This window comes from Phyllosticta citribraziliensis, assembly GCF_038025025.1.
Source record: "Phyllosticta citribraziliensis strain CPC 17464 chromosome Unknown J3D65scaffold_7, whole genome shotgun sequence".
NCBI lineage: Eukaryota > Fungi > Ascomycota > Dothideomycetes > Botryosphaeriales > Phyllostictaceae > Phyllosticta > Phyllosticta citribraziliensis.
In genome coordinates, this window is record NW_027117344.1 from 1,878,921 (window position 1) to 1,906,593 (window position 27,673).

The window sequence follows — 27,673 nt, forward strand, 5'->3', positions numbered from 1 at the left end:
TGGCTTTAAGCTGTACTGCCGGACCCCGCCTTTCAAAGTCGTGGAGAAGGAGGATCAAGATCGCCTTGAAATGCGAGGGCGGCGAGGGTCATTCGACCGCAAAATATTGCGACTGCCAGCCAGCTGCGCAAATGGACCTCTCTTGTTTTGCATTTCTGCCCTCTGGGGGTGGTGCTGCTAACAGATTTTCTTCTTTCAAGCGTGCTTTGCCCCAGCGCGTCAGGCAGGCAGGCAGCATTTCCTCCAAACACTCTTCTCAGCCTGTATATCCATGTTGGCAACAGCATACCAAAAGCAGTGGAAGTACAGCGAATGGCACACTCGATAAGTCAATTAGTCACACCGTACGCACAACCGCCGGGCCGTCGGGGGGTCGATCATGGGATATTCGGGCCGTCCGTAGGTCGCTGCAGCGGGTATAGGTCGCAGTCGGGTATGGCGGCGAAGGACATTTTGCGTGTGTGTGAGAGAGTGAGTTGGCATCGTCGCTCGGCAAAGGAGATCGCTTCTCGAGGAACACAGAAGGGAGGGGACGAGGATTGAGCAAAGTGCTGTCTGTGGCTGCGGGAACGCGGAACTGGCTGGCCTACTTGCTGCTACTATCAACAATATAGTTGGTTCATCATCATATAGACGGGTCTGGTATCGGCAGGCAGCACGAGAATGACACGGTCGACTGCTGGATCACTGGGACTGCCACATGGCAAACGACCGGGCCACTCTCTGGCGCTAACTCCACGCACACATGGGGTGAGCAGGCGACGGGGAAGAAAAAGAAACGGGGAGCAGCCAGCAGGAGCGCGGCCAGCGGCTGTTAGAACAAACATAAGTTCCGGCATGCCACATGGCGGTGGGAGAAGGTCGTGCTGGTCGTCGGGTGGGTGGGGTTGGTGATGATGATGATGATTGAGCCCAAGCCACATGGCCAGCCAGCCAGCCAGCCAGCCAGCCAACCAGCCAGTCAGCACGCCAGCTATTACGGTGGATTGTGGAGTGGAGTGGTGCTCTGGACTGCGGAGATGGAGGACGACAAAAACGGCAAACCAAACCACTGAAAGGACCGGGAACAAAGGACCAAGGAGGAAATACAAGGGACGCGACGCGGTCACTCTGTCTGTCGACGGCAAAAGACGACGACGACGACGACGACTCTTTCTTTATCCCCCGCTACCTACCTACCTACCTACCTACTCTCAGCGCACTGACCTACTTCCTTCGCAGATCAGTCACCTCTCCCTCGAACTTTTCTCTCTGCTGCTGCTTCTGGCGCCTCGGAGGAGCACCGTCATCGTCGAGAACAACCGAGGCAATCAGACAGACGGGCAAGCAACGGACAGACAGTCGTCCTCAACACACACACACATTGTCCAAAGCAAACATGTGCCAAAGAAAAACCTACCTCTACTCCTGCACACACCAGGAGCTGCAGCTACGGCCCTGCCCGTCCAAATGCTGGATAGCCCGCCGCCCAGACGTGGAAGCGCAGCTGCTGCGCGCTTTTGCGAGTGACGGCAGACGCCCCACGGTACAGGCTGGTCAGGTGTACGTTCTACGCGATGCGGCCGCCGCGTCCCCGTCGCCGTCGCTGCGGTCGCAGGAGTTGGAGTTGGAGTCGCTGTCCGTGTCGTCGTCGCAGCAGCAGCGCCAGCTGTTGGGCGGATCTTCCGCGGCGAGGCGCAGTGGCGTTGTCGATGACGGCGGTAGTGATGGGAGTGGTGCTGGTGCCGCAGCAACAGCGAGGGTTAGAGCAAGAGCAAGAGAAAGAGCAGCGGCGCCGACGGCAGACGTAGTCCGACGAATCGGGCTGTGCGAAGACTGCGAGGACGTCGAGGTGCGGGTGGACGCGGTGCTGGCGCGGGAAAAGAGGGAGAAGAGGGAACGGCGCAAACGGCGTGCGTTCCGGATTCTAGGTCTAGATATCGACGAGGTGAGGAAGGCCAGGGAGGGGGTGAAGTCGAGGGTGAGGAGACTGGGTAAGGGGGCTACGGGGTTGTTTAGGGATGGTGGGCAATGAAGGCGGTGTTTGCTCTAGAGTCTGAGTGTTTTTTGCTTTGATGATGTGACGGTTGTGCCGAGATGAGATGCGCTCAAGTCCAACAAGTCTTCCGTTCTTTATTGGTTTCGAGGTCAGGGGTTGGTTAGGCATTCCGTCAGGGGCCTTCTTGTCGTCAATGGCTACGCTCGAACGACACTGTGTCGGATGAACGCCTTGATGCTGGCTGTCGGAACCTTTTGAATCCGAGTTGTGCAGGGCGCAAGGGCGTCGGGACGATGGACATCTTCTTCCCGCAAGAGGTAAATTCCTTTCGAGCGTTTGTATGATGACCGTGATGCTGTTAAGAAACACGGCGTAAACTCAATCTTTGCACTTGGCAAAGCTAACGCCCCTGAGTCCAGCGTGTATAAACTGTCAGGTTGATAGGGTGACAGGAGACACACGACGCGAGCGAACTAGTCAACCAGGCTCATATAGACTGTTCCATGGTGGTCTAGAATAGGCCTGACCGGACAGGAGGTCGAATAGGAACATAGCTGCTCATAACGAAACACTGTAAGATACCCCTTTTGCGGCGCGGACGCAGATCGCAGTAGCATGAATGAGGAAAACGTCATTAAAACGCGTCCAAAGCGCGAGAAGAGAGACAGGGTCATCGTCGTCCAAGCGTCCTTCGCATGGAGAGAGGGCTCCCTCCCGCAGTTCGACCATGCGTCCGCGGATCTTCATCACGATCAGCTCAACCTTCCCAATCAAGCAAAAAACGCACGACATTCGCCTGAAAGAGGGTGGTGGCTCATGGACATAGGTTAGTACCTACGTCATGTAGCGTGCGGGCAGAGAAGAAGCACAGCGCGTGGGTGCCGTGCCCTTTGCTAATCTCCACCGGCGCACGCCCGCTCCAGCGAGTCGAGTCGGCCGGGCATGGCTCGCTCAAAGCTCTCTCTTGAATCGCCGCCGTCGTCAGAACCAGGTCGTCGAGCTGGGTCGGCGCGGTCAGAAGACACACCGTCCGTGCCGGAGTGCCCGTCGCTCGCTCGCAGCAGAGAAGTGAGAGAGAGAGAAAGAGAGGGCCATGGCGAGGTCTGAGCAAAGGCACTCACCGCTCTTTATCACGGCCACCTATCACCACGCTCGCTGCGGAGCAAGCGCCCCACAGAAGTCTCCCGCACACCCGCCGCAGCGTGGTGGCCCACTGAATCCTCTCCAGGCTGTTCCCTGCCGGCCCGGACCGCTCTGTATCTGCGTTGCCCTGTTCCCCCTCGTCGCTCTGGTCGACCACCCTGTGCGCTGACGCCGCCGGCCTCCTCCCCCCTTGTCTAGAGGAGGTCCTGGGCGGGCCATGGCTTCGATCGTTGCTTGGACGCTTTTGGCAGGTGCTCTCATTGCCCGTCTGTCCGCCATGGCCATCTTCACCATCAGACAAGTCCGGTTTGGCCATGGTGACTGGTGGTGGTGCTGCTGCCGGAAGGGAGCAACTGGTACGTCCGAAAACGTACCGGCACCACGAGTTCGCCCCTGTCCCCTCTTCCAACGAACGCTCCCCACCGTGAAGGATTTCTGCTGCTGCGTGCCGCGCCTAGCTCCCTTCTCTTCCCGTCCGTCCGTCCGCCCGCCCGCCCGTCGTTGGACCTGACATGGCGATGGCCACGCCCGCGCCGCGAGCCGTCCCTGTGTTCCCGGTCCCCAACCTGCTATTTCCAGATGCAGTCCAATAGCCGCCTCCATGATCCCGCACGTGTGGCGGCGTCGAGCATCTCGGAGAAGCGGGGGGAGAAAGGGAGAAGCTCCGAGGGACAGACAGAAACATGAATGAGCTCTTGTTGGATTTGCCTTCTCTCCATCCTCCTTCTTCCCCCCTTTTCCTCATCATCGTCGTCATGCCGCCCCAAGAACGGGTGTTTTGTCAGCTCCCAGAGGCGTACGCCCCCGTCTCCACACCGCCTCCCGCCCCTGCCCCGCCCGTTCTCCATCTTTTGACAAGGTTTCCCCTTCTCCAGAGACCCCGTCGTGAATGCGAGGACGGAGAAGGTTGTGAGAAGAAAAAAGCGAGAGAAAAAGAATCCACCTACCTGACGTCGAACCCCCCGCATGCCTGACTACGCATTCGGGCCAAACACCACGCCAATGCGTGCTGGTGGTGGTGCAAGCATGGGCGCCGATTTGACTGATGAATCGTCGTCGTCGTCGTCGTCGTCGTCGTCGTCGTCGTCGTGAGTCGCGGCAAAAAAAACGCCGCAAACGACGTTGTGCCAGCCAGCCGCACCGCCAAGGTGCTCATCAGCGGTAAATCCGCGCGTCTAACTCTCCGACGCTCTGCCCACCGGGCAGTCTCTGGCGAGGAGAGAGCCGCGCTCTTGCCTTGTTCGGTTGCCCCTCCCTCCCTCCCTCGCCTACATCCGACAGACACCGTGCGTCCCCATCTCCGATTGCGGGTGCTGCCCTCGTCCGGCCTGCTGCTGCTTTGGCCCTCTTCTGCAGAGGAAAAGGCGTGAGAGCAGCATGAGCTCGAGCACAGATGCTGCCATTCATCCGCGGATCTGACGTGGCACGGAGCGTCAAGCGAGGTCGGGCGTTGGCGCAGGAGTTGGAGCTGGGAGCTGAAGCTGCTCGACGGGCGGCGGTCATGTCGTCGAGCCCAAGCGGGGAAAATCCCTCCCAAGCGCGGCTGCGGTGTGGGTTGAGCGGTGCAGTGCGGTGCGGAGCGAGCCTCGGACATGGGGCGGGAGGGAGCGAGCCCGCGCGCGCGCGCGCGCTCGCGAGGCGATGAGACATATCAGACGGATTATCAATTCCTGTTCATTTACCAAGGCCATGCTACCGGTGCCACGGTGACAGTCCCAAGGGATGGAGGGGGACACGCTTGATGATGCTCCTTTTGACATGTGCTGCACCTGCGGCGGCGGCGGTGGCGGCTCGTCGTGGTGTCTCTGGCCGGTGACGTGCCCTGTCTGTCCATGGCCCCCAGCGGGGCAGGTTGACAGGCCGCAAGGGTTGAGGCAGTGTTGACTACCGGGCCACGCGGTGGCGTGCGGACAAGCGCCGTTGGGGTCGTTGGCGTCCGTGTTGCAAGTGACTACTCACTTTGTGCTTCTTCTGCGTCTCTCTCGCTTGGAGCAAGCGGTGCTTGGAGTGTAGGTCGGTCGCGGCGCCATGATTGATGAGGGGATGAGGTGGATTTCATCAGCCATGGCTTCAGGCAACAACCGTACCGTGCCGTGCCGTACCGCGCCTTGACATGGTCGCCCGTCGCCGGTGTGCTGAATGTGGGCGCGGTCGTGCGTTGATTTGATGCCCTCTGCGTTGATCCTCTGACGATTGTCGCATTGGGTACGAAGCGGCCGGAGAAAAGGGAGAAGAGAGGAAAAAAAAAAAAAAAAAAAAAGTGATCAAAAGTTGGCTCATCAGCACAGAGCAGGCAGCCCAACAAATACTGGTGATGCTCGGCGGTGAAGGACGACCGGTGTCGTTACGTGCGCCAAGCAGGGCCTGAGCGGGAGGCGGGAGGGCTGGTCGGTAGTCCATGTCCGTTCACGCCACCGTCGGCCTCGGGCACGGCCACCGCAGGCGCCAGTCCCTTGATGAGACATGTCCCGTCCGCGTGATTCTGGAGCCAGGCGCGGGCCGCCGCGCGGCGCGGCTCGCCCTATCTTAGTCGAGGTGCGCTTTCGACCATGCAACTTCTCCTTGGATTTGCGACCACACGCTGCGGCTATTGCGGCTGCTTGTGGTGCTTGTTGCCGTGCTGACGCTGCATGTCCTCGACGGTCAAGAGTCGACGGGAGCATCGTCTCCGCGTTTGCATCCCCCACAGCCTGGGATATCGATCCTTTCCGCGCCGCTACCAGTGTCCAGATGGGGGAGATGGCTCCTTGGATCGTCCGTGGGTTGGGCCCCAAGGTTTCAAACGCCTGCGTGTGGTCGCCAGCCAGGATTGATCGTCCGCTGGTGGAGCTCATACCGAGAGCGGAAACGGGGGGCCATGAATGTCAAATCAATCGATGCGGCGGCGAGCTTCAATGCAGCGCGGTCTGGGGAAAGTTGGTGTAACTCCATGATTCCTGGATTGTGAGTGAGACGTTACTTCAGACAGCCTTGCACCCCAGTGTTGTCCATCAACATTCGCTGCCCTCTGCTGCTGAAATGACAGCATTCCAACCCTCTTAATGCGTCAATCGACCTCCCCGAAGAGTGCGCCTAGGCGATTTGACAAAACAATGGAAAGAAACTCAAAAGTACATTCCATCGACAGACGTCATCACCAGGGGTCAAAATAAGGAAATGCATCCCAGCAACTCGTTTTTTGCTTCCCAGCTGAGAAGGAATACCTCGATGTCTAATTACAAGGGTGATTCGAGACGACGTAAGGACTGAAAACCAAAAAAAGCATGACGCGTATCCGGAAACGACAGGTATCGAGGCTCGATTTTGACCGCAACCGTCCCAAGGGGGAATCTCCGTATGAAAATCATAAAACACTTCCGAGACCTCGCAAAAACGCAAATCAGCAGCAAAAAAAAAAAAAAAAAAAAAGGCAAGACAGGTGGCCGCCCGCAAAGTTGACCGTCGGCTGGAAGACGGACGAGGATTGTGGAAAAACCGCAATGAGGAGAAGAAGGAAAGAGAAAGGGAAGGCGTAGGAAAAGGCATTTAATCCGCTTCAAAAAACCGCCCACACCGGAATGTGTTGAGTATGAGATCCGTTCAGACGTAAGCCTCGGGAGAGCCCGGAAACTTGGAATATTACGGCTCAATGGAACCCGGAAAGTTTTGCCCGACCTTTAAAACCCAAAAGTCGTGTTTCATGGCAGACCTCTCTCTCATATGTAGAGCGCGGCGCGGAGAACCAGCTCCTCGGCTCAGCTTCGGGAGGTCCATAGTCTCATCGCTCATCTCGCCATGCTCTCGTTAAGCTTACATTCCTCTGCGGTTGAGCGCGTTGAGCATGTCGGCATCGGTTGCGCTTCGAGTGTTGTCGCTGCCGCTGACCATGTCCGAGATGCGCATGCCAGCCCTGGAGCTGCCGGTCGATGTGGCGCTCGTGGCCGACATTGGGGGAGGAGTCCTGCCGTCGTTTCTGAGCGGCATGGTAGTCGGCGGCCTCAGCGTCGAGTCGCTCGTGTAGGTGTAGGCACTGCCGCCAGGGGTACTGGGTGCGCCCTGAGTGTGGGGACTGCTGCTCGCGCGGCTAGGGTCGTACGAGTAGGTGGATTGAGGACTCGAGCGGCGCGGTGGTTGCGGCGCATAGTACGGCTGCTGGGGCGGAGCGCCAGGCGGGTACGAGGCCGTCGACGAGGCCGGGGATGCGGCAGCCGGAGTCAAGTTGGTCGGATCAGGATAGGTGTACTCAGGGGGCCGGTGGCCCGTCAGCTGGGAGGCGGCAGCAGGATTCGGGGGAGGCAGAGTCGGCGTGTGGGGCTCGGTTGTTGGGCGCTTCCTTCCTGCCGAATCACGGCCGCGGTCATCGTAGCCCGGAGCAGGTGGAGGAGGCGGGTAACCGGGAGGCGGCGGGCCAGAGGCAGAGTACGGGCTCGGTCCAGCGCCGGGGTTAGGCAGCGGATAGCCGGGCTGAGGATGAGGCGAGCGATAGCTGTCGGGCGGAGGCTGCGTAGACGGGAGAGGCTGTCCGTATGCGCCGTAGAGCGGCGGCGGCTGTCCAGCTCCACGCCAGACGGTGTGAGCGGGAACAAAGGCCTGCGTCTGGGCAGAGACGGGCGTGAAGATGCATTCTTGCGAGAAGCGCACGCAATTGGTGCAACGGCCGTCCTCTGAAGCCTCGAAACCAGAACAGCGAATCTGAAGGCGTTAGCAAGACTCGGGGCCAACAGGAGAGGCGGCCAAAGTACCTTGCGCCTGCGACAGTAGCGGCAAGCAATGGCAGTCCTCTGTCGCGGGGCGGGCTGGTGCTGCTGGTACATGTGCGGCGGGGGTCTGTACGGATCCGGCGGCGCAGGATGGCCAGAGTACATGGAGTGAGGAGCCGGCAAGCGGTAGGGCTGCTGCTGTTGGAGAGAAGTCATGTCGGGGCGCGGGTCGGTGGGAGGAGGAGGGAGAGGGTGCGACTGGAGAGGGAGGAGTTGAGGTCAGCTTTGGGGGGTGAGAGAGAAATGTTTGACAAACAATGCGACGACGTACCTGGGGCGGCGGTGGAGGCGGATAGGCGCCGTTGGGCTGGTGGGGAGAGGGCTGCGAAGGGTGCGGCCAGTGAGGTTGGTGCGGGTGCGGGTGCGGGTGAGGGTTGTTTGGCGGGACGGGCTGGTGGAGAGGTTGTTGGTGATGGTGAGGAGGAGGTTGCTGCTGCGGAAGACCTTGGGCGGGTTGGTGTTGAGGGTACATTTGCTCGGGCGGGGTGGGTGGAGGAGAAGAAGAAAACCCCCGGGGATGGAACTGTCCGCCTTTCTTTCAAGCGCGTGTCATGGCCTGGGTAATGAACGAAGGGTGATGGTGACACAAGGGCGTGGCGGGCCGCAGGGCAGGGCAGGACAGGACAGGGCGGCGGGCAGAGGACGAGGGCAGGGCGTGACAGGGCAGGGCAGGGCAGGGCAGGGCAGGGCAGGGCAGGGCAGGGCAGCGGAGCGGAGGGCAGGGCTGTGGTCGCGGTGCCGAAGCCGAGGACTAGCTGCAACGGAGGGGAGGGGAGGGGAGGGGAGGAGAGAGGTCGCGGCTGTAGGAGGAGCGAGGTTTTGGAGTTTTGTTGCAGTAGAGCAGAGTAGGACCCGAGGGCGGGGTCCTGGTTTTTTAGAGGAAGCGGGAGGGAGACGGGTGCGTCCCAGGGCAGCCAAGGCAGAGAGAGAGAGAGAGAGAGAGCAGAGTCCAAGGCCAAGGCCAAGGCCGCCGTCGGTGACGGGCAGTGCCGTTCGTGCCTGGGCCGTCCCAACTCCCAGCAGCCCAAGACACGATCGCCGCCCGGGAGCGAGACCATGTTACATGCCCTGCTGGGTGCTTGCCACGCGACCCGACCTGACCTGACTGACCTGACGACGGGACAAAAACCACCGCACCGCACCGCAACGCAACGCACCGCTCCCGCAGATCCAGCGTCCTGCAAATTTTGACTGACAGGCCCTGCAGCCCTGTTCCCTGCCACCACCTCTCTCTGCCATCCATTCTCTCTCGTCTCGCCTCGCCTCGCTGATTTTCAGCTTACGCACCGCACCGCCCATCCTCCGACTCCCCCTCGCTCGCTCGCTCGCTCCCTCCCTCCCTCCGCCACGGCAAGCACCAGACAGACAATAAAGACACCAATGACAAAAACATGACAAAATTCCCGGCAGACGTGAACCCCAGCCCTCGGAGATTGTTCTCTGTTCGCTCTTTGCGCAGCTCAACTGCCACTGCCACTGCCACTGCCACTGCCTTTTCCCCTCTGCTTGGCCGCGTGACGACTCTGACTCTGGTACCGTACAGCACAGGCAGCCTCGACCTCGACCCAGCACCAGCCCGCTGCATGTGTCTCCCTCTAGTGCTTATCGTCATCCGGAACCTCGCCGTCCGCCGCGCCCTTGTGCCTGTACCCGCAAAGACACAACACACACACACAAAAAAAAGGAGGCGAATCCATCTCGTCTGTCATTTCTGAAATGCTTCATTCTCCTTCGAGCGTCACTCCCGAAGTCGCCATCCATGGACCACCCCCCGGCCGCCCTCGCGATTCGTCAGACGTCCCAAATGACTCCTCTGCTACCAACGTGCCCGCGCGCTGAGCCACCGTCGGCACTTGCACCACCTCCACCCCCCCCCCCTTGCACCACACGCGAGAGCCTAGTCAAAGCCTGCAGCGGGAGAATTTTCTGGAAAACGACAATGTGTGAACGTGCGCCCTTTTGCCAATTTCTCCTTCGCCATCACCAACGCGTCGCATCATTTTCTCTGGAACATGACGGCGAGGACACATGTCTAGGGCGAGAGCTTGTTTGATTCTTGTCTTCTCCCCGAGCCCGAGCACCGCCCCGGCGCTCCGCCAGCGAAACCCCCGCGTGCTTTTGCTCCCATGATCTGTTGGCCGAAGAAAAGGTGGCACGCTAGACCTCCAGGACCGCTGGTGCAGGAGCGGCTACTCCGCCGCGCCATTCCCACTGGCATCGATATCCCTACCACGGATGGCTCGGCAGCCGAACGACGGCCAGATCCTGGCCCTCCCGCGAGCGGAAGAGATGCGGACCTGCATTGTGCAAGGTAGCCCGAATTTGATCAGGGTTACCTTTTCGATTGCCTCCACGCCGAATGGCCAAGGCGGCGGGCGTTGTTGGCAGGCAGAGATGAACAAGAAAGAAGAAAAAAAAAAAAAAAAAAAAAAAGGGTCAACCAGACGACAGGCGGGCCATTGTGAGACTCGGGAGCAAGCCGGGGTACGTGGCAGCAGCAGGAACGAGGCCGTATGGTGACGCGCTCGTTCTGCGTGTCTGTCTCAGCTGTAGCAAACCACCAAGATCCCGGCAAGGAAGAAGCCAAGGTCAGCGGAGTGGCCGAGGGCCGTCGACGATTCGGGCGCGCGCGCGCATGAACGGCGGGCGAGGCAAACATGGCGGCCGAGATGACAGATGTCTCTAGCAACAGCAGGTAGGGCTGGCGTGGCTGGCGCTCCCCCATCTTGCTGCCATGTCGCCTGCAACGGGTCAGCCTTGCAACCATGATGCAGCCGTGGCGGCCTTGGACCGTCAGATGCAATTCGCGACGGGCACGAGCGGGCTGGCGCGCCGCTAACACGTCCCCCCGGACATGGGTTCCATAGGTTTGGCGGGCGAGAGGCCACTTTGGCGGTCCCATTGGATGCCGTGCTCGTCAAATCTCCTGGACAAAGCGCCCTCGGGGCGTTGGAGACAGCTGGCCGGTGGCGGGTTTGGAACGAGCGTGGCGTTCAAAGAGAAGGCGAGAAGAATGAATGGCGCTGCCATGGGACGAAGCCGTGGGCGCCACTGGCCACCGACACAAACAGCGACTCCCGTCGGAAGCAGCCAGCGCGGGTAGCAATCGACCGTCGCGGGGCGGCAAAAGGGGGTCGAAGACTTGACGGACAGGGGCAGCATGACGTAGGCTGAGAGGCTCTGGACGACGCCTAAACCACAGTCCAAGTAGGCTTGGAGACATGATCCATGGCTCCGAGTCGGCCATGAGCGAACGGAAGCCGAGGCGAGCGGCGGCAAGACGGGAGACGCTCGTTTCGGCGTCGACGAGAGGCGACGTGTGTGCGACAGGCGAGCTGCGCTGCGCTGCGCTGCGCTGCACAGTCGGCTCCAATTCACAGGTCGTGTGAGTGTGGTACACCAACGAGGGAGGAGCGGCGCGGCGCGGTGCGGTCGGCTCGGTGCGGCGCGCGAGAGCTTTGCAGGTTCCGTTCGGTTCGAGTGCAGCACAGCACCGCAGCCGTCAGCAACAGGCTGGAGCTAAGCAAAGTTGGTGAGGCGACTAGGAGTCGGATGGAGGTGGTGATGTGAGCTAGGAGCGGGCAGTCAAGGTCGGGGTCAGGGTCAGGGTCGTGGTGTTTGTATGACAGGCGGGCGCCAAGGACCTCTGATGGCGCGCGCGGCTGCGTGCCGGACGGCGACGAGGCAAAAGGAAACAATATTTTCCGCATTGCCCGAGGTCAGGCAAGGTTAGGTTAGGTTAGGTTGGTTCTGTTCCCGTCAGCGGTCCAGTGCATTGCATAGCATTGCATTGCATTGCATCGCATATCGCATCGAATCGCTCCGCTCCCCGTCCCAGCGTGGCTGAGCTGTCGTAAACCTACCCAGTCAACGTCAGCAGGAAGGGAAGCAGCAAGCAAGCCCCTTGGCCTTCTTGCGATCACCATCGTCCGTCGTCCCTCGTCGTCCATCGCCCTTGTCGGCCCTTTCCGCCAAACAGTCAGTCAAATCCCTCCGCCTCAACTCCTATTTCTAGTCAGTTTCACGCCCGTTGCGCCAGTCAGTCCAGCTGGGCCAACATGACAAGCCGGAAAACTCAAATCGCCCACCAACAAGCGGGCAGGCGGCTGGCGGGCGGCGCCGTCGCGTCCGTCGCTTCCATGAGATCTGTCGCATTTCCAGTTGCCTCGTCTCGTTGCAACGCTCCACTCCACCACCAACCACCGCCACTCTCATCCCTCACCTTTATCCAACCACTCGCCGTTTTCCTTCCAAGCCTCCTTCTTCATCGTCAGAAAATGAGAAACAGGATGAGACCTTCTCCGCCCCTGATGCCCACCGCCCAGCCCGTTCCATCAAACAGCCGACGGGCCACAAGAGAGCGCCGCAGAGAGGGCAAGGAAATCAGCCAAAGACGTCACGTGTACAGATCACTCCCGTCACACGTCCACATCATCATCATCATCATCATCAGCGTCCGGAAGCAGCTCAATCAAAGAAAAACCTTAACCCGCGTCAGATTTGCAGCCAGCACCAACACACCAACGGCCTAGACTGTCGTATAGCAAGCACAGCAAGTAGGCGTCCACCCACCCATCCACACGACGCATGCCAGCTGCGCACGCCTCCTTTTTCCTCCCTCTTTCACCCGTGTCGCCCGATCCGATCTCTTCCCTATATTACACATGTAAGGCCGGACGAGGGCGGTAGGGAAAAGCTGGGGGAAAACCGATGCGGGAACGGGGGTGCGGGCGGGCGGACGGGACACGCCAACGCCAGCGCATGGCATGGGCATGGCATGGGCATGGCATGGGCATGGCATGGCACTTGCATATGTGAGTACATGTAGGGTTGTAGAGTGATGTATGTATGCATCGCAGAAGCGCATCGCATGGCAGCGCAGGCAGTCGGTGTGCAGAAGCGACACGGCAGAAGTCGACCACGAGACTTGGGCGTTGGTTCCTCCCCTCACCGTCTTTGCGTGCGCGTGGTGCACGTGTGCAGCCAGACAGGCACCGCAGGCAGACAGTTCCGTCGAGCCAGCTTCTAGTTCCTTGTGGTCTCGCGCGCACGGCGGCTTCTGTCGTGCCAGTCTACGTGCGTGCTTTGCTCGCTTGCCATGTTGCATTCCGTCCTCTCTCGTTGGCATTGCAAGCACTGAGCGTGTCAACCCTTCCACTGTCCAAAGGCGTGGAAGGAATGGAATCTACGCACCAGCTTTACCTATGTATTTACCTCATGCACTTCATCACCACAACTTCCACACCCACACCGCACAACACAACACACGCATCCAACCTCTCACAGACAGGGGGGCGGGCGGGCAGGCAGGCTCACAGGCAGGAAGGCCCCGGGCACAGCAAATTAAGGTAGTAAAGCAAGGTGGGTGCTCGCTGTACAGTGTACGCTCCCCTACCCTGCCCTGCCCGGCCCTACCCTGCCCTGCCGCACCTCCAAGTAATGAGCGTAGGTAGGTTGGTGTACCGTAGCACAGCACCGAGCCGTGCCGCCGCGCCCGCCGCCCACCACCAAGCTAGCTACCCAGCTCAGCTACCTTACGTATCCGTCCGCTCACTCACCACACACACACACACACACACACACACACACACACACCTACAGTGCCTATCCGTAATTACGCGGTTGCGGGCGGACGGACGGACGGGACGACGGAAAGGCGGACGGGTGGGCGGTTCGTTCGTACTTGGCTCACTCATTTGTCTGCCTGGCCTTGCCTACACAGCACACACACACACACGCGCGTCCTCATCCTGGCTGAATGGTAGCCCTGGTTCGGTCGACGGCGCAGACAGGCAGACAGGCAGGCAAGTTGATTGAATAGCGGCTGGTGGGCTCGGGTTGGCTGGACTACACACCTACACACTTCCTCCTCCTCCTCCTCCCACTCAGCCAAGGGAGGTGGGTTGTTTTGGCTGGCTGAGCGGGGCCTCCCGGGCGGCCACTTCAGCTGCTGGCGGCGGCGGCGGCGGCGGCCGCGGCCGGAGCTGGGCTCGACTCGACTCGACTCGACTCGACTCGTCTCGTCTCGTCTGGCTGGGTGGGTGGCTGCATGGCTGGGCTGTGTTGGGCTGGGCTGAGAGAGATTCTCTCAATGTACCGAATCGAGCATGTACTGCCGCTGAGAAGGAGCTTGATGCTGCTCTAATGGGCCAGTGAGCTGGGCTGCTCCTAGCCACAAACGGCTTGGATGAGAACGAGCGCAGATGAGAGCAAAGACTCATTCTTGGAGCTATGTATTCATCTGGTAGGTCAAGTCCATTTCAATCGATACATCCACCTCGTTGCAACTTCATGGGATATGTGTGCATACAAAAGATGGCGATCCATTCAGTCACTTCTCTCTCCTCCACCAACACCGTCTTGTAAAACCATAACCCATCCAAACCTATAGAGACAACACTTCCACCAAAACTCCCCATCCAAAAATAAAACTTCACCAAGCACAATCAACGGCGAAGGAACGCCGCCGCCGCACGCCAGACGAGCCTACATCATCCCATCCCATCTCACTGCACACGCGATCCCACTCCTCCAACGACCTTGTCATCCAAGCAGCCCGCAGGTCTCGAGCCAAATGGTCCTGCAATGCTATTCTTATCCATTTGCGTGTCCGCCATGGTTTGACATCACCATGTTACCAGTGTGGGTGCCTGGTGCGCAGTTGCTGCGCCCGCCCACCCACAAGGCCATGACGAAAGGGCTTTATTGCTGCTGGCGGGCGGGCCGGAAGGCGGGAGAGAAGAAGACTAGGAAGCCAGTCTCGCCTCTCACGTCGTCACGAAAGAAGCCAGCCCAGGCAGCCGCACGTGCGCCACCGCACACACATTGGTGGTGGTGTGCCCTTGGCTCTCCGTCTGTCTCGCCCGCCCTGCGCTGCGCAGCGGGCGGTCCGGCTCGCCTGCCTGCCTACTTTAGCGGCGCATGTGTGATACCGACGGACGGACGGACGGGCGGCGGAACATGATCCTTCCATCTGCAACGGCGTGGACCTGTTACCCTCCCTGCTTGTCCGTCTGTCTACAATCCAACAGCTGACAGGGCAGTGAAGCACACAAAGGCGACGAGGACATTCTATCCTTGGACGAGACGCGCCGGCAGGAATGAAGGATTGAAGAATGAAAGGGGTGACGGAGGAGAGGGAGGCTGGGCTGAAAACTTCTCAGTTGCTCCGTCTGCGCTGCATCGCCGGCTTGAATAGAACTCAAGAGGGCAGACGAGACGCAAGGGGGTCAGTCATTGAAAGACCGACAGACAGGATGAACAAGTGGGAGAAGAAGAGCAGCAACGGCAGCAAGTGGGGCGCGTGTGCAGGCAGCGCCGCCGTGTCCGTATGCAATGCATGCGTACATGCAGTGGGCCGGACGGACGGACGGGCCTTGCCGGCGTGCTTGCATCGTGGGGTCCGTCTAGCTGTCTCCTCATTCCTCGCCCGTGCCGTGCGGCAGAAGGAAGATGATGATGCTGATGATGCTGATGAGGTGGGATGAATAGATGGATGGCCAAGGTGACGTGAGCAGAGGCAGAGGGGTAGCCAGAAGTCCGCAACGTCAGCCCAAGTGACTGCTACTCCTGCTTCTTCGAGAGGCAGGTGACTCATGGTCGCGTTTGAGAGCGCGCGTGGTTGGGTGAGCTAGACAGACACGGACATGCGTCGTTGATGTTACTGCTGCAAGAGATCAGTCATTTGTTTACTCATTCGCGGCGGCGGGCACGCAGGACATGCCGAAGCCGAAGGATGCCGCGGCCGCAAATCGCGGAGGTAAGGTGAGGTGAGGTGAGGCAGGGTGTTGTTCGATGCAGTCAGACGGGAAGACGAAGGAAGCGGGTGGTGAGTGGTGCGTAAGCGAAAAGCGAGCCTGCGCGCGCTCTTCTCGAACGACGGAGCGGCCGGGCCCGCAGACCGTCGTCGCGTCTGGATAAACGTCAGATGGTGGTCTCACCAGGCAGACAATACTTGATGACGTGAAGTCCTTGACCTTCGGGCAGAAGTTGGCGGCGTACATACCAATGTGGATTGATTCGCAGCAGGGGGCGAGGACAAGAGCTCGAGTCTGCGGCAAGGGCATTGGGGTCGATGGGATCTTTCAGGCACCAGAGGAACAAGTCGCTCGCAGTCGGAAATGGTGATTTGGTGGAGTGACTGGGATAAGGCATCGTCGTCCATCATGACTGCTGGCGGTATTGCTGAGGGCAGGGAAGCAGTAGTGCCGTGCTTCGATCAAGGTTGCGTTAGATCAGGAACCCCGCCGCCGGGCAGCCCAGTCCGTGACACTTCACCTCGACAGCTCACCACCGTCCGAACCCACAATTCCTCTGCAAGCCGTTGTTGGTACCTGAGCGGAGGTGGCCTTTTTCTGTGCAAGGGGCAGGCAAAGCATTCCTGCGTCAGCGTGAGCTTTTCCCTTCTCGTGTGCTACGCTCTTTTGAGCCAATCCACCCGAAAAGGGCAGCCTGGATTCTCAAAGAGCCATGTTGTTCTGACACATGGTTAATCTTTGCATTGCGCGCTTGGTGCTTAGGCTTGGATACTTCCTGTCAGATGAAGCAGAAGCAGGAGGAGGGCAACAAAAAAAAAAAAATGGTGATGAACACTCAAGGTGAAATCTCACGACAAGTGTCAGAGAAACTCTCGACCTTCAACAAGAATATCCCGGGCTGAACAAAGCAGTAGAAGCGAAGATTGCACAAGAGAGGCGGGGCGATGGCAGTGCAAATGCCAGATCTGGCCGGATGCGAACAGGCACAGCCGGCGATTAGGTTTCTGGCTGGCTGGCTGGCCGTTGGTTAGGTTCCTGTTCCGGTTTTCCTCGCGTCCGTTTCAGGTGGATGTGCGGTTGATGCCGAAGAGACTGACGCAGGGGATGGGCAGGAAAGGGGAGGGAGGGGAGGGGAAGGCCCGCTGCGGCCGGCCGGGAAGGTCCACCGTGCAACAGCGAGGTCCACCGCCGTCAGGTACCAACGAAAAGCCAACAGGGAAGGCCCTTTTGTCGCGGCACCTCTATCCAGCCGGCCACGACGAGAGACGAGAATTCTCCGCCCTGGAGTCTGATTGTGAATTTACAGCAGGTGTTGGCGAACGTCTAGAAGCCTGCCTCTCGTAGCACATGCGTCCGAATTGGCTGGCCGCGTGGGCAGCTGGTGACACAAGTGGACAGCAACTGCGAAACGCCCATCTGCCCTATCCATGCCACATGTACATATCGCATGTGCCGTACCGTACGTACCAGATGCGCCTCTCGGATACTTGCAGAGCCGGCCAGCAGGTACGAAAACGGATTTCTCTACATACATATCTACCGTGCGAGCGGCATACATGCATGCCTGCTCTCCTGCCTTATGCCATGCCGCGACAGCTACAGCAGTCCAGACTCTGGCCCTGCGTCTCTCTCATCGAAAAGGGGGGGCCACAAGCAGCATTGCGCAATTTTAACGCGCATTCCGTGTAATCGCTCTTCTCTTTTCGCACGGCGACAGGAGCTGTGCGTCGTCGTCATCACTATTCAGTTGGCGTTACACACCATGTGCTCTGTGGGAACGGCCTGCAGTCCATTTCTCTTGTGGGAAGACCCATTCTGGGAGAAGAGGCAGACAGACGGCAAGTACCTGATGGAGCGCAAATCATCTCCTTTCGGCGCCATGCATGTGCCCTACGCAGATACGCTGCACCCAACGTTGCACAAGAACGCTGCTTGCATATACAGCGTGCTTGAAATTACGAGCGCTCTCGTCAAATCCCACTTGCAGATGGAGTGAATTGGCGTTGTCCTAAAGACCGTCAAAGGTACGTCGAAAGAAAAAAGAGTAGTGTTGAAAAAGAACGGACGAGGAACAGAGAAGAAGAAGTGTTCGCCAGTTCGGAGCCAGTACCGCAACACCCCACCACCGGATGCCCAACATCAAGCAAAGCGCGCAAGGCGAGTAAGTGCAAGCGTGTACCTGAGCGGACGAGCTCCCCCTGCCGGCATGTCTGCCCGCCCTGGGATGGGAGCGGACCGGCGGCCGGCGGGCGGCGCGCGCGGAAGCTTCTTTTTCTTTTGATTGCCTTGTTTGAGTTGCGTCGAGGCCTCGTCTTGTCTCGTTTGGGCAAGGCAGGCAGGCAGGCAGGCGCGAAGCTATGATGGGAGGTCGGTGGGTGGGGCTGATGCTTTGCTTGTCGCTCGAGAGAGATGAAGAGGTGCGAGGTAGGTGTTGTCGAAACATAAGCAGCTATTGCCTGTTGGTCGATTGCAACGATGAGACCATGGTTTTCTATCGTGTCCCGTGCTGAGGGCTACAGTGCTTCGCTCCATTCTACGCCCGCTGAGTTGATCATCGAAGAGGATGATTTCTAGAGGGACATTTCGTTCGGTGTAGCAGCGGCAAAAAGAGACGCCGTCCAGCCTCTCAACCTACATAAGCATTTGTCAGTAGGTTAGGCATGTATCTAGGTTGCGATGCGGCGCTTCACGATTCGCACGACTCGCGCCTTGCATCCATTCCTCGCTTGGAGCAAAGCATCCCCCAGGAAAAGCGGCTGTTGTTGTTTTTTCTCGGCTGCTTTCAATGCCCGCCCCCGTAGCGGTCGCGGTTGCGGCGGCGCTGGATCTGGCGTCCGTCAGGAGACTTTTCTGCGGCGTTTGGGTTAGACGGGCGGGCGCGCGTGCGTGTGCACGAAGCAAGCCGGCCGTGAGTTTCTCTGAGATTAGGGATGAAGCTTTTGTCAGAGTTTCTGTGTTGGCAGCAGCTGAGCGAATGAAATGAGTCCTGACTTGGTTGGATGCGTGGTTGGTTGTTAAGTTGGTGGTAAGTTGGCGACATGTCAGACGTTGATGATGATGGAAGCGCTAGCTGCGGTTGTAAGGGTGGCACGTATCGTGATGTGTAGGGAGCGAAGTCTGACTGTTGGAGAGCACTGCGCTACCTTCGATCCAACGACCGTCTGTCAGAGACTATTTGGAAGACAAAGGGCGGCGTGTAGAGCGACGGGCGTTCCCGTGCAGCAATTGGTGCCGCGCGTGTTCTATCGACAGCGACAGCTGGCCAATCAATGACCCACGCCCGAAGCCAGAGTGCATGTCCCCCTCCCTCGAACTTTTGGTCGTCAGTTGGGAAATCTACAGAAAAACCTCCGCTGCCACACGTGGGCCGATTCAGGAACAGACGACGTAAAAAAAGCAAGCGCGCATGCGCCGTATTCCCGAGCAACGCCTGGACCTCCCCTCGCTCTCGCTCGCGCGGCGCTCCGGGCCGGAGGAGGCTGCCGTACGAATTAGGAGACGCCTCGGCAGCTAGCCAGTAAGTCTCTTGGTTTGAAATCCACGTGGGAGTGGGAGGGAGGGGCGACGCGCGCAAGGGGGGGGCGAGAGACCAGGGGTAGCAGAAGCCTGTAGGTAAGGAGGGCACGTTAGTGAACGTGAGAAGAAGGAAAAGACGCACGCGCGCTCGCTCCTGGAATGCCGTGGCGTCGCATGCAGTGGCAGGGAGGGTGGATGTTGTGGCATAGGGTTGCGAGGCAGGTGTCTTTCTCCACTCCACCTACACGCGCCGTGAAACGAGGACCGGAGACGCGCGGGACGCACAACAGGGCGAAGTTTAGGGCAGCGCGTGGATGGACGGACTGGGACGGGCAAGATGTTGATTACTGGCTGGCTGGCTGCCGTAGCTGGAACTGGGAATGCAAGGGAGATGAGAGGTATGTAGGTGAGGGGAAGACGCAGCTGGTGCAAACGTGCGGAGATGGTGGGAATGCATCTGAGTCGAGTCGCATGGGTCTTGCATTCTGGTTTCGCGATAACCCGTTGCCAAAGCGAGTGGTGACGTTGTTCGCGTGTGCTGAACGCGAATACAGAGCATTTCGAATTGTAATGAGCGTGGTCCTCAGGTGGTCGATGATGAACATTTGCCGCATTATCGGCTCTCGGCAGGAGAGCGAGCCGGCCTACACAACTCCAGTTAGCAGCCCAATCTCGATCAAGGACTGAAGCATCGCAACCACCATCGTCATCGGCGCGTGGTGGTTGTGTTGCTCGACGGCCGCGACGTTTTGAGTGCCCGGCAATAACAGAATGGCATTATCCACGCTCAGATGAAGCAAACCCGAAACATGGACTTGCTCCGTCTTACATGCCTCGCGTTGAGCGGCGCGGCGAAACTTTGTCGACAGCCTCGCTCAGCTTCCCTGGACATCAAACGGGGCTGCTCCACCATGCACTTGGTGCATCGAGGGCAATCGGCTCACCCAGGCATAGATTGCAGCGTGTTAGCCGAGGGATTTGCGTGCCTAGACGATCCATGTCTGCCGACCACAACAACTGTCTGTCCAAGTCCCTTGGTCTCGGCGCGCAGCGAGCGATCCTGGGGAAGGTGCAGGCATCCACACCGATTGATGCGGCACACTCCATGGGGAACTGGCCATCGTCGGAGATGGGGGTTGCTCTCAGCGCCGGGGCTGGGGCCGGGCGCGGTTGTTCCTCCAGGTCCAGTACAACTACTGCCACAGGCGGACGGCAACTGTCAAGTCTTGCGTCGCCTGATGGCTGCGGTCAGCAGCAAAAGCGGGAGCCATCGCTTTGTCTGCATCCCGCGCGTGCAGCGGCCCTGGCCGTCGACTGCGGATCAGTCATCAACATGGCTGATGCAGACGGTTGTGGACCACTAGTTGCGCAGCTGATACGCGCGGATGGATGTAAAGGGAAGGACTGCCGCTAGAATGCCGCGGCTCTTGGATAATTTGCAAACATGGCACGAGGTCGACAAGGCGCAAACGATGGTGCGTTTGATGCCAAGCAGGCGAGGGAACAAGTATACGATGGCGATCCGAAGACAGCCGGTAATGTTTTGATGTCGCGTTGTATACGCGTCTCGTCTCGACGCTCGCCCTGCAAGGCAGAAGCGGCAGCCAAGGTGAGGCCACAAACGGCCATGGGCGGAAGGGCAATCAGGTCGAAGAGGGTTGCTGGTCGGGGTGATGGATCATGTCGGGAAAGCCATGCGACATCAGCCGGTTGCGGACCAGAGCCGTTGTCTCCGTGCTTGTCCGGAGGGCAGCATCAAATGGGAGAGAGGCTGTATTTTGTTATGCAGCTCAAGCTCGCAGGCGGCGGGCCGTGGAAAACGGACATGGAGGTTCCATGTAGTGTGCATGAAGAAGAGCAGGTGGTGTGGGGTGGAGAATTAAGGCTGCCAGCGAGGCGGGAGCTTAAGGCCCGTCTGGGCTGCCGAGTCGATGTGGCCACGTCAGGATGGAGTTGCAAGAGGAAAACTCCACATTGGCGAAACAGGCCGGAGAAGCAGGAAGCGGCCAAGGCGAGACGACCTGAGGTGGTCGTGGTGCGAAACGTGACGGGTGTCGCGCGTTGGGCAGATGAGCAGCGGACGAGGCGCGTTGCATCTATCTCGAACGATCGGATATCCATGCAGGGTGGCAGAAATTGCGGGCCGGGCCTGTCGGGATGTGATGGGGCGGATGGATGGATGGGTGTTGATGGTTTTCGTCAGGCCAGTTGTTGTTGTGGTGGGCAGAGTTACAGTAGGTTGAGAGTTTGTGGGTGGGCGGGCAGCGGCGGGCGGGCCGGCCGTGTTAGGCAATCAGGCAGGTCAGTCAAGTCAAGATGGCGGTGGAGGGGTGCACGGCAGCGCGCCGCAGTTCGCTCGGCTCGACACGACACGACACGACACGGCGGGACCGGGATGGGGCGGGCTGGCGGCGCCGTCCGCGTCTTGACATGCGGCAAAGACGGCGAAACGGGGCGTGCAAAACAGCGACGTGAGAGGCGCAGCACTTCAACTGCGGTTGGGGGCCGGCAGAGGCAGAGGGAGCCGTGGTCGTCTCGCCTCGACTTTTTCCACGTCGATTGTCCGGGCCCAGCACGCCCGAGAGCATGACGAAGAGTCGCACGTGATGAGGTCCGGCAATCAAATAAACTTTCTGCTGCGGACGGGCGCAACCTCCCGAATGCAGCCAAACGGGACCAAGGGGCGACGGGACAGGGGGTACACCAGGCACCTCGCTGCCCCCTGGCCCCTGCCCCCTGCACCTCTACGTGCCCTCATCCCCCCATGTCGTCCATTCCGCTGACCCTTGCTTGACTCTCACGTGACCGGTCGGCCATGCAGGTAAGTGCGGGTAGCAACGATCCAGCTTGCCTGATTCGGCCTACCCCCCGTTTCACCGCCGCCCTTAATCGGGCCAACTCAGCACATCAAAACTCCATCCCATCACTGCTCAGCCTCGCCCTCTTCGTCTTCCTCGTCGCCGTCGTCCGAGTCCGACTCGCTCTCGCTCTCGCTCGCTGGCTCGTCTGGCATGACGACGTTGTTGACATATGTGATCTGCATCCCCCCAATCAACCGTGTCAGCCGTCCTGCTGCTGCGCAAGGTCTTTTCTCACCGCTTGTGGCTGCCCGCGTCCAATCCACCATCATCCCCGCTCGATGCGGCACCACCCACAAAAGACAGGTAACATGATGATGGTACAGCCCGCTGCGCTTACACGCGCTGCTCCAACCAACACTTTTAGGCTTCTGGCGGCACATTCAGCCAGCAAGTCATTCAGCGCAACCGCTCTCGTCAGGCCTGCCACTGCTTCCACATCATTGTCCACATCATCGCCATCATCATCATCATCATCATGTGTCTGTCTCTTGAGTGATGCCACGCCGGCTCCCGCGGCTGCTGTGCTGCTGACCTGTTCTCTCGGCCGCCCTGCACTTGCATCCGCTGCAAGGGCTCGAGGGCAATGGAACGGGGAAGGGCTATGCAACTTACGAATGGCACCATGTCCGCAACTATGCCGCCGACTCGCTCTGCAGCCTGGCCCGTCCCAACGATTTCTGAATCCTTCAAGCCTTTGACAATCGTGAAGCGCCTGAGCCGTAGGAGCGCAATGTCCTTGTGCTTGATGTCATATCCTGCTGGACTGTGCCCAAAGTCAGCCTTCATGATCCAACTTTGCAACCAACCCCACGGCTAGGCCCCTCGTGAGAAGCAGATGGGCGTCCCAGAGCTCGACGTCCCCCACTGTGTCGCAAGCCCGAGGCCCGGAGTGACTTGTTCAGGACAAGAGTTCAACCCGCACGGCGCCTGCTGTTTTACCCCTCTCCGATGCTGGGAGACCGCGTCGTCTGCTCCTCGAGACAAGGAGTGTGGTGTCTCGGTGGCTTCGGTCGTTGCCCAAGAGCGGACCGGCCCAGCGGAGGTGGATCCCGGCTAGAGATAGCATCGAAATCTTCTTCGCCCATGACCGTTTCTGTCCGCCGTGCTGACATGTCGTCCCATCCATCTGCTGTCTCGTGTCTCCTGATTGCAAACATCAATGTGTCCTCGGCGGACGTGGCCTCGACGCATGTCTCCGGGACAAGTGCCTTGCGACGTCGCCACGCACCATCATCCTCGCAAGCCCCTCCCCCGACCCCGCAGGACGCTGGGAGCATCGAACTTGAAGGAAATCGTTGTACTGACCATCTCACGAGGGCATTGTCATTGTTGGCCTCGATAAAGGCTCGAATCACCTTGTTCTCGTCCTCGCTATCCACGCCGAGTATGCCCTTGCGAACCCTCTTGTCCATGAGCACGCCCTTGAGCCTCTCGGGATGCCTGTCAATGTCGCGTCGCAGCCGCTCGAGTGCCGTCTTGTCCGGATTCCAGATGCCGCCGCCTAATGCGTCTTCTTGTTAGCAGTACACAATGGTGGATAAGGGTTGGAGATGGATGAGGGCAATTAAGACAAAGTGGGGAGATCAAGCCATTGCAACCGAGGTCAGCTTTTGCCTGATGTTCTAGCCATGGCGAGCCTGCCAGGCTGCTGGTACAAGTGCAAAGTGAATCCTTGAGCCATGCCTTTGTCACTGGTTGATGTGCCGGGCAGTAAGCAGACTGGCAGCCGTAGACTTTTTCGGTCTCCTCAGGGGCTGGCACTGGTGGCGGGCCGAAATGCAAATTGCTGCAACCGCGATCGCGACCGCGGCTTAAACAATGGCCAAAGAGCTCGCTTGCATCCCGACTGTGTCCATAACTTTGAGGAGTAGCCGGTGCTGGCGTGTCCGTCGATGAAGATAGAACACAACGGTTGGTATTGGGCTTGTAGCCATTTCACGGCCGTCGCTGGGCTTGATTCGAATGACCCACGGAGACACTGACACCAGTATTTGATGAGCCGCTGGACCCACCACTCAGCCTGGACAGTATGTTGCCCAAGGAAAAGGCTGATTGACGGTTGGGTGAAGGTTTCGAGACTGTCAGCGCCACTTGTTGTCACCTAGGTCTCAAGACGTCCACGCCGATGCAGCGGTAGAATCAGGCCTCTGAGGTAGGAAAGACGGCAGTGCCAGTGCCCACGCCAAAATGTCGCTGGGCATCTAGCCGCGAACATCTCCACAAAGCGAGTGCTGGTTTGAAGAGTGCATCCGATTCCTGTGGTCCGCTGCATCATTCTCGAACGCACGCTGCGTCCCACCAGAGCCGCTTGATAGCATCCTTCACTTAGGGCACGGATCTGGGAAGGCACACAGTATGCGGGCCTCTCGTCCACAACGACTTTTGCACCGCATCCTCGGCTTCAGTCTGATCGAGCCACAATTGAGAAGCGACTTTGCCCATCGCCCGGACTCGGCCGGGCCACGAACGACAGATCGAATATGCAGCCATGGAGAGTGCGGCCGGACGACGGCAGTCAGACATGGGACAAATTGACTGTCCCGTCGAATGCCACCTGAGTGGGGCGCGCAAACGCAAACGCAGTCGCCGTCGCACTGCGTACAAGCCCCGATGGCCGTTGTCTGCTGACCTCCCTTTCCGTTACTACTTGCAAAAGTGTACATGAAAGGACTGTCGCCCAGTTTTGGTGTGACTCTACCTTGAATAAGTGCCACAGCAGTGTGACGAGACGGCTTCAGCTCTCAGCGCCCACCGCATGGTTATCTGACAGCCGTGAACGTAGCGTGGCTCATGTGCCACAGGGCCGCATCATTTAGATGGCGTGCAAAGAGCATTGGTCCAGCAATCGCCCTCGGCGTCACCCTTTGCCTATCGCGCGCGTTGCACGACAGGACACGCCCAAGAGTCCGACCAACGCTGCGTTTTTGCGGCTCATTTGGAATCCACCTTGCAAGGCGTATGCAAACCACGTCCCTTGCCTGACGCAATTCGCTCCTTTTTTTGATTGGGGATGCGGCCGTCGACGAAAAAGAACTCACTCACCGACTAGACTGGCACCTGGCTTGACCTGCAGGTAGTACGCGGCGTACGGACCTTTCCGTCCGGTCCGGGACCTATGTAGAACGGCTTCAGTTGCAGATTTCTCAAGTGTGGCGCACGGGAAGCAAACCAGGCCGCGGAGAATAACGTCTAGAGTGGGTTAGATCGAATCCTACCGGACGGGGGTGCGTGAACGGAACCTTGTATGGTGTTGGGTCAGACGTAAATCTTATGTCTCTGTGGATTCGGAAGACCTGTACACTGTGCATTAGCTTTACCACACCCCCAACGGAAGGCGCTCGAGCACCTACGACGTCCTTGATCGGCAGCTCTGGAACCGTGTCATCTGCCTGGATGACCTTTTCCGTGAGGTGCTCGACAAACGAATTGAAATCCTTCAGGGATTGGCGATAGTCGGGATCGTGCACTGCATACGCCCACCATGTATTAGCCTCGGGAGGTGCGCTTCTCGACCACCTTGCAGTCCAATGTCTCAGCACTCAGACGGCGGAACACGTGTTCAACGGTCCTTTGCGGAGGCAATGCGACTGACTGAGAGCAGTGGTTTGGGTGCGGGTACGTACAGGCAGAGCGGGCAGGTGGTCAACATTGATTGCCACAGGCCCGTCCACCATTGCAGAATGTGGGGATGCTCACTTTTCATCCACTCTCGATCGTTGTTATTGGCCAGGTCTCGCAGGAACAGCAGTGTATTCGGGTGTATCGTATCATCTCTATACGGGGTGTTGCCAGCTTCCCTGGCCTTGGGCTTCTTGATGATCAGCTGCTTGTCTGGAGAGAGCCCCGTTGCCACACCACTCCTCCAAAGCTCATTGCCCTTCTTGCTGGTTGCCTTTGCTGCAACGGCGACAGCGCCGACCTTGCTCGTCCGGCCCCTTCTTTTTGGCTTGACCTCCTCTTCGGAAGAAATCGCGTCGTCCTCGGATTCTAGGGACGTTGCGTCTTCGACCTCGCTCTTGTGCTCGTAGCCAGAGTCCTCATTCCCAGTAGAAGCCTCGGCATCAGATGGCTCAGGCGACTGCTGCTCTTCCTGGGCGCTTTGCGACGCGCGCTCGAAGTACTTGCTCTCCTTGGGCGTGGCCGTGGAGCTTTGGGCCCTTGACCGCTTGGATTGCCGAGTCGGCGTTTGTCTGGGCGAAGCGGCCCTCTTCGCGGCGCGGGTCGAGGCGGGAGGTGCTGCTGCTTGACGGGCCGATCGACGGGGCATTGTAATCGTGCTGTAGATGAACCAATTGGCAAGTCGATAACGGTTGCGACGATGCGGTGCTTGAGCTTGGTCGATAGTCAGTGCTGGCCGAGGAACCTAAGCGACGGATGACGCACTAGACTCGACGCGTCGTCGCGTCCGAAACTCCGGTCACACGGTTCCTTGTCCCTCACCTTTGCATCGCTCTGCCGCCGGGAACAAAGAAACAAAGATACGGAATACTGCATACGTCATGTCTTCCGGTTTCCTGGCCAAAAAGCAAAAAATTGTCGACCACCTCGACCAGCCTATCAATGAGTACAGCGACCTATCTCCAAAGGGCTCAGTCGACCAGGGCATCAGAACCCTGATTGACGAAATCAACCAGCTTGGAGGCCTCGTCACGACAAGCAGTTGCGCAGGTCGAATCAGTGCGTTCCTCGAGGGCAGGAAGAGGAGCTCCCCTGCACAAGATTCCGCGACGCGCGAGGCGCCGCATGAGCAAAGCATCGCCGGACCAGGTGGAAAAGGCGGTGGGCAATGGCTTTTCGTGTCTCATGATGCAGTCGAGCTTCCTTCAGACGTCATCGACAATTACTGCTCGACCTTGTTCGGGCTGCAAGAGGGAGCTAAGGCCGTCCAGCGTGCTAAGCATCAGGCAGGACGGAGATATGTACATCTCAAATTTGAGGCCATGGTATGTCCACACCGCAACTACTCGCAAGGTGCCTCGCAAATCCCTGACCGGCCAGATACTGCATCTCTTGACTGCCTCGCTCGATGACGCGCAAAAGGTGCTTTCGGCCGCCTTGCAAGCCGGCTTTCGAGAAAGCGGTGCCGTTGGACTGGCCACCAACGCCGATGGTTCCGTGACGCCCATGGTTGCTGTCCGTTCAATAGGCCTCGCCTTTGACGCTGTTGTAGGGTACGAGAACGACGATGATAAAATGGTTGCCGTTGTCAGCGAATCCTACCTGCGCTCATTGGTCGAGCTGGCAAACGAGAGGTTTGCTGTAAACACGGATCGAATTGAAAGATTCAGATCTCACTTGCTCAAACAGTATGAGAAAGATGGTCAAACTGCCAAAGGCAAAAAGAGCGGTGTTGATTGGGAAGACGCAGCCGCAAGAAGAGAACGGAAGCGAGCAGAGGGTTTGAAGTTGCAGCAATCCAAGGCCGAGCAAACAAGACTGTCAAAGCAAGACTGTCCTGAATCCAACGATGATGTTGCGCTGGAGAATGTGTTTGGCTGAAGGAGAGATGTAATCCAGCCAAGAGCAGATTAGTCTCCGTCCGGCATGATTGCAGCCAATAGGAGACTTCCGTCTGCCACGCACCAGGCCACAACTTCCCGAACTGTTTACAGCTCTGGAGACTGAACAAGTCGCGAAGAGATATAAAATTGCAGTATCAGCACGGATTGAAGACACATT

The 27,673-nt window shown here is 58.9% G+C and overlaps 9 protein-coding genes across 9 annotated transcripts; 4 read left to right on the top strand and 5 right to left on the bottom strand.

Moving 5' to 3' along the window:
• Positions 1–1,378: 1,378 nt before the first annotated feature.
• Positions 1,379–2,014, top strand: J3D65DRAFT_604088 (uncharacterized protein; the record flags this gene model as incomplete). Its single annotated transcript, XM_066798252.1, has 1 exon — positions 1,379–2,014. The coding sequence occupies one exon, from the start codon at positions 1,379–1,381 to the stop codon at positions 2,012–2,014; it is 636 nt and encodes a 211-aa protein (XP_066654786.1).
• A 218-nt stretch (positions 2,015–2,232) lies between these two features.
• J3D65DRAFT_415402 (uncharacterized protein) lies at positions 2,233–3,622 on the bottom strand. The gene is made up of 2 exons (XM_066796046.1): positions 3,100–3,622; positions 2,233–2,719 (listed from the first exon to the last, which is right to left on the bottom strand). The coding sequence occupies exons 1-2, from the start codon at positions 3,435–3,437 to the stop codon at positions 2,452–2,454; spliced, it is 606 nt and encodes a 201-aa protein (XP_066654787.1). The 5' UTR covers positions 3,438–3,622; the 3' UTR covers positions 2,233–2,451.
• A 272-nt stretch (positions 3,623–3,894) lies between these two features.
• Positions 3,895–5,058, bottom strand: J3D65DRAFT_415362 (uncharacterized protein). The gene has a single exon (XM_066796043.1). It carries the CDS (start codon positions 4,713–4,715, stop codon positions 4,065–4,067), a length of 651 nt encoding a protein of 216 aa, XP_066654788.1. The 5' UTR covers positions 4,716–5,058; the 3' UTR covers positions 3,895–4,064.
• Positions 5,059–6,074: 1,016 nt separating this feature from the next.
• J3D65DRAFT_415398 (uncharacterized protein) lies at positions 6,075–6,778 on the bottom strand. The gene has a single exon (XM_066796045.1). It carries the CDS (start codon positions 6,644–6,646, stop codon positions 6,194–6,196), a length of 453 nt encoding a protein of 150 aa, XP_066654789.1. The 5' UTR covers positions 6,647–6,778; the 3' UTR covers positions 6,075–6,193.
• J3D65DRAFT_415397 (uncharacterized protein) lies at positions 6,779–8,808 on the bottom strand. The gene is made up of 3 exons (XM_066796044.1): positions 8,132–8,808; positions 7,843–8,058; positions 6,779–7,792 (listed from the first exon to the last, which is right to left on the bottom strand). The coding sequence occupies exons 1-3, from the start codon at positions 8,330–8,332 to the stop codon at positions 6,911–6,913; spliced, it is 1,299 nt and encodes a 432-aa protein (XP_066654790.1). The 5' UTR covers positions 8,333–8,808; the 3' UTR covers positions 6,779–6,910.
• A 3,004-nt stretch (positions 8,809–11,812) lies between these two features.
• Positions 11,813–12,389, top strand: J3D65DRAFT_628357 (uncharacterized protein; the record flags this gene model as incomplete). Its single annotated transcript, XM_066800630.1, has 1 exon — positions 11,813–12,389. A coding segment is annotated over exon 1 (430 nt), but the record flags the coding sequence as incomplete, so codon positions are not given.
• Positions 12,390–12,548: 159 nt separating this feature from the next.
• On the top strand, positions 12,549–13,761 carry J3D65DRAFT_415599 (uncharacterized protein). Its single transcript, XM_066796047.1, has 2 exons — positions 12,549–13,241; positions 13,310–13,761. The coding sequence occupies exons 1-2, from the start codon at positions 12,705–12,707 to the stop codon at positions 13,472–13,474; spliced, it is 702 nt and encodes a 233-aa protein (XP_066654792.1). The 5' UTR covers positions 12,549–12,704; the 3' UTR covers positions 13,475–13,761.
• Positions 13,762–21,746: 7,985 nt separating this feature from the next.
• Positions 21,747–26,333, bottom strand: J3D65DRAFT_628384 (uncharacterized protein). Its single transcript, XM_066800631.1, has 8 exons — positions 25,691–26,333; positions 25,345–25,460; positions 25,234–25,287; positions 25,164–25,183; positions 25,037–25,107; positions 23,300–23,495; positions 22,607–22,757; positions 21,747–22,170 (listed from the first exon to the last, which is right to left on the bottom strand). Exons 1-8 carry the CDS (start codon positions 26,259–26,261, stop codon positions 22,057–22,059), a joined length of 1,293 nt encoding a protein of 430 aa, XP_066654793.1. The 5' UTR covers positions 26,262–26,333; the 3' UTR covers positions 21,747–22,056.
• A 44-nt stretch (positions 26,334–26,377) lies between these two features.
• J3D65DRAFT_415742 (methyltransferase TYW3-domain-containing protein) lies at positions 26,378–27,638 on the top strand. The gene is made up of 2 exons (XM_066796048.1): positions 26,378–26,937; positions 26,993–27,638. The coding sequence occupies exons 1-2, from the start codon at positions 26,494–26,496 to the stop codon at positions 27,491–27,493; spliced, it is 945 nt and encodes a 314-aa protein (XP_066654794.1). The 5' UTR covers positions 26,378–26,493; the 3' UTR covers positions 27,494–27,638.
• Positions 27,639–27,673: the final 35 nt, after the last annotated feature.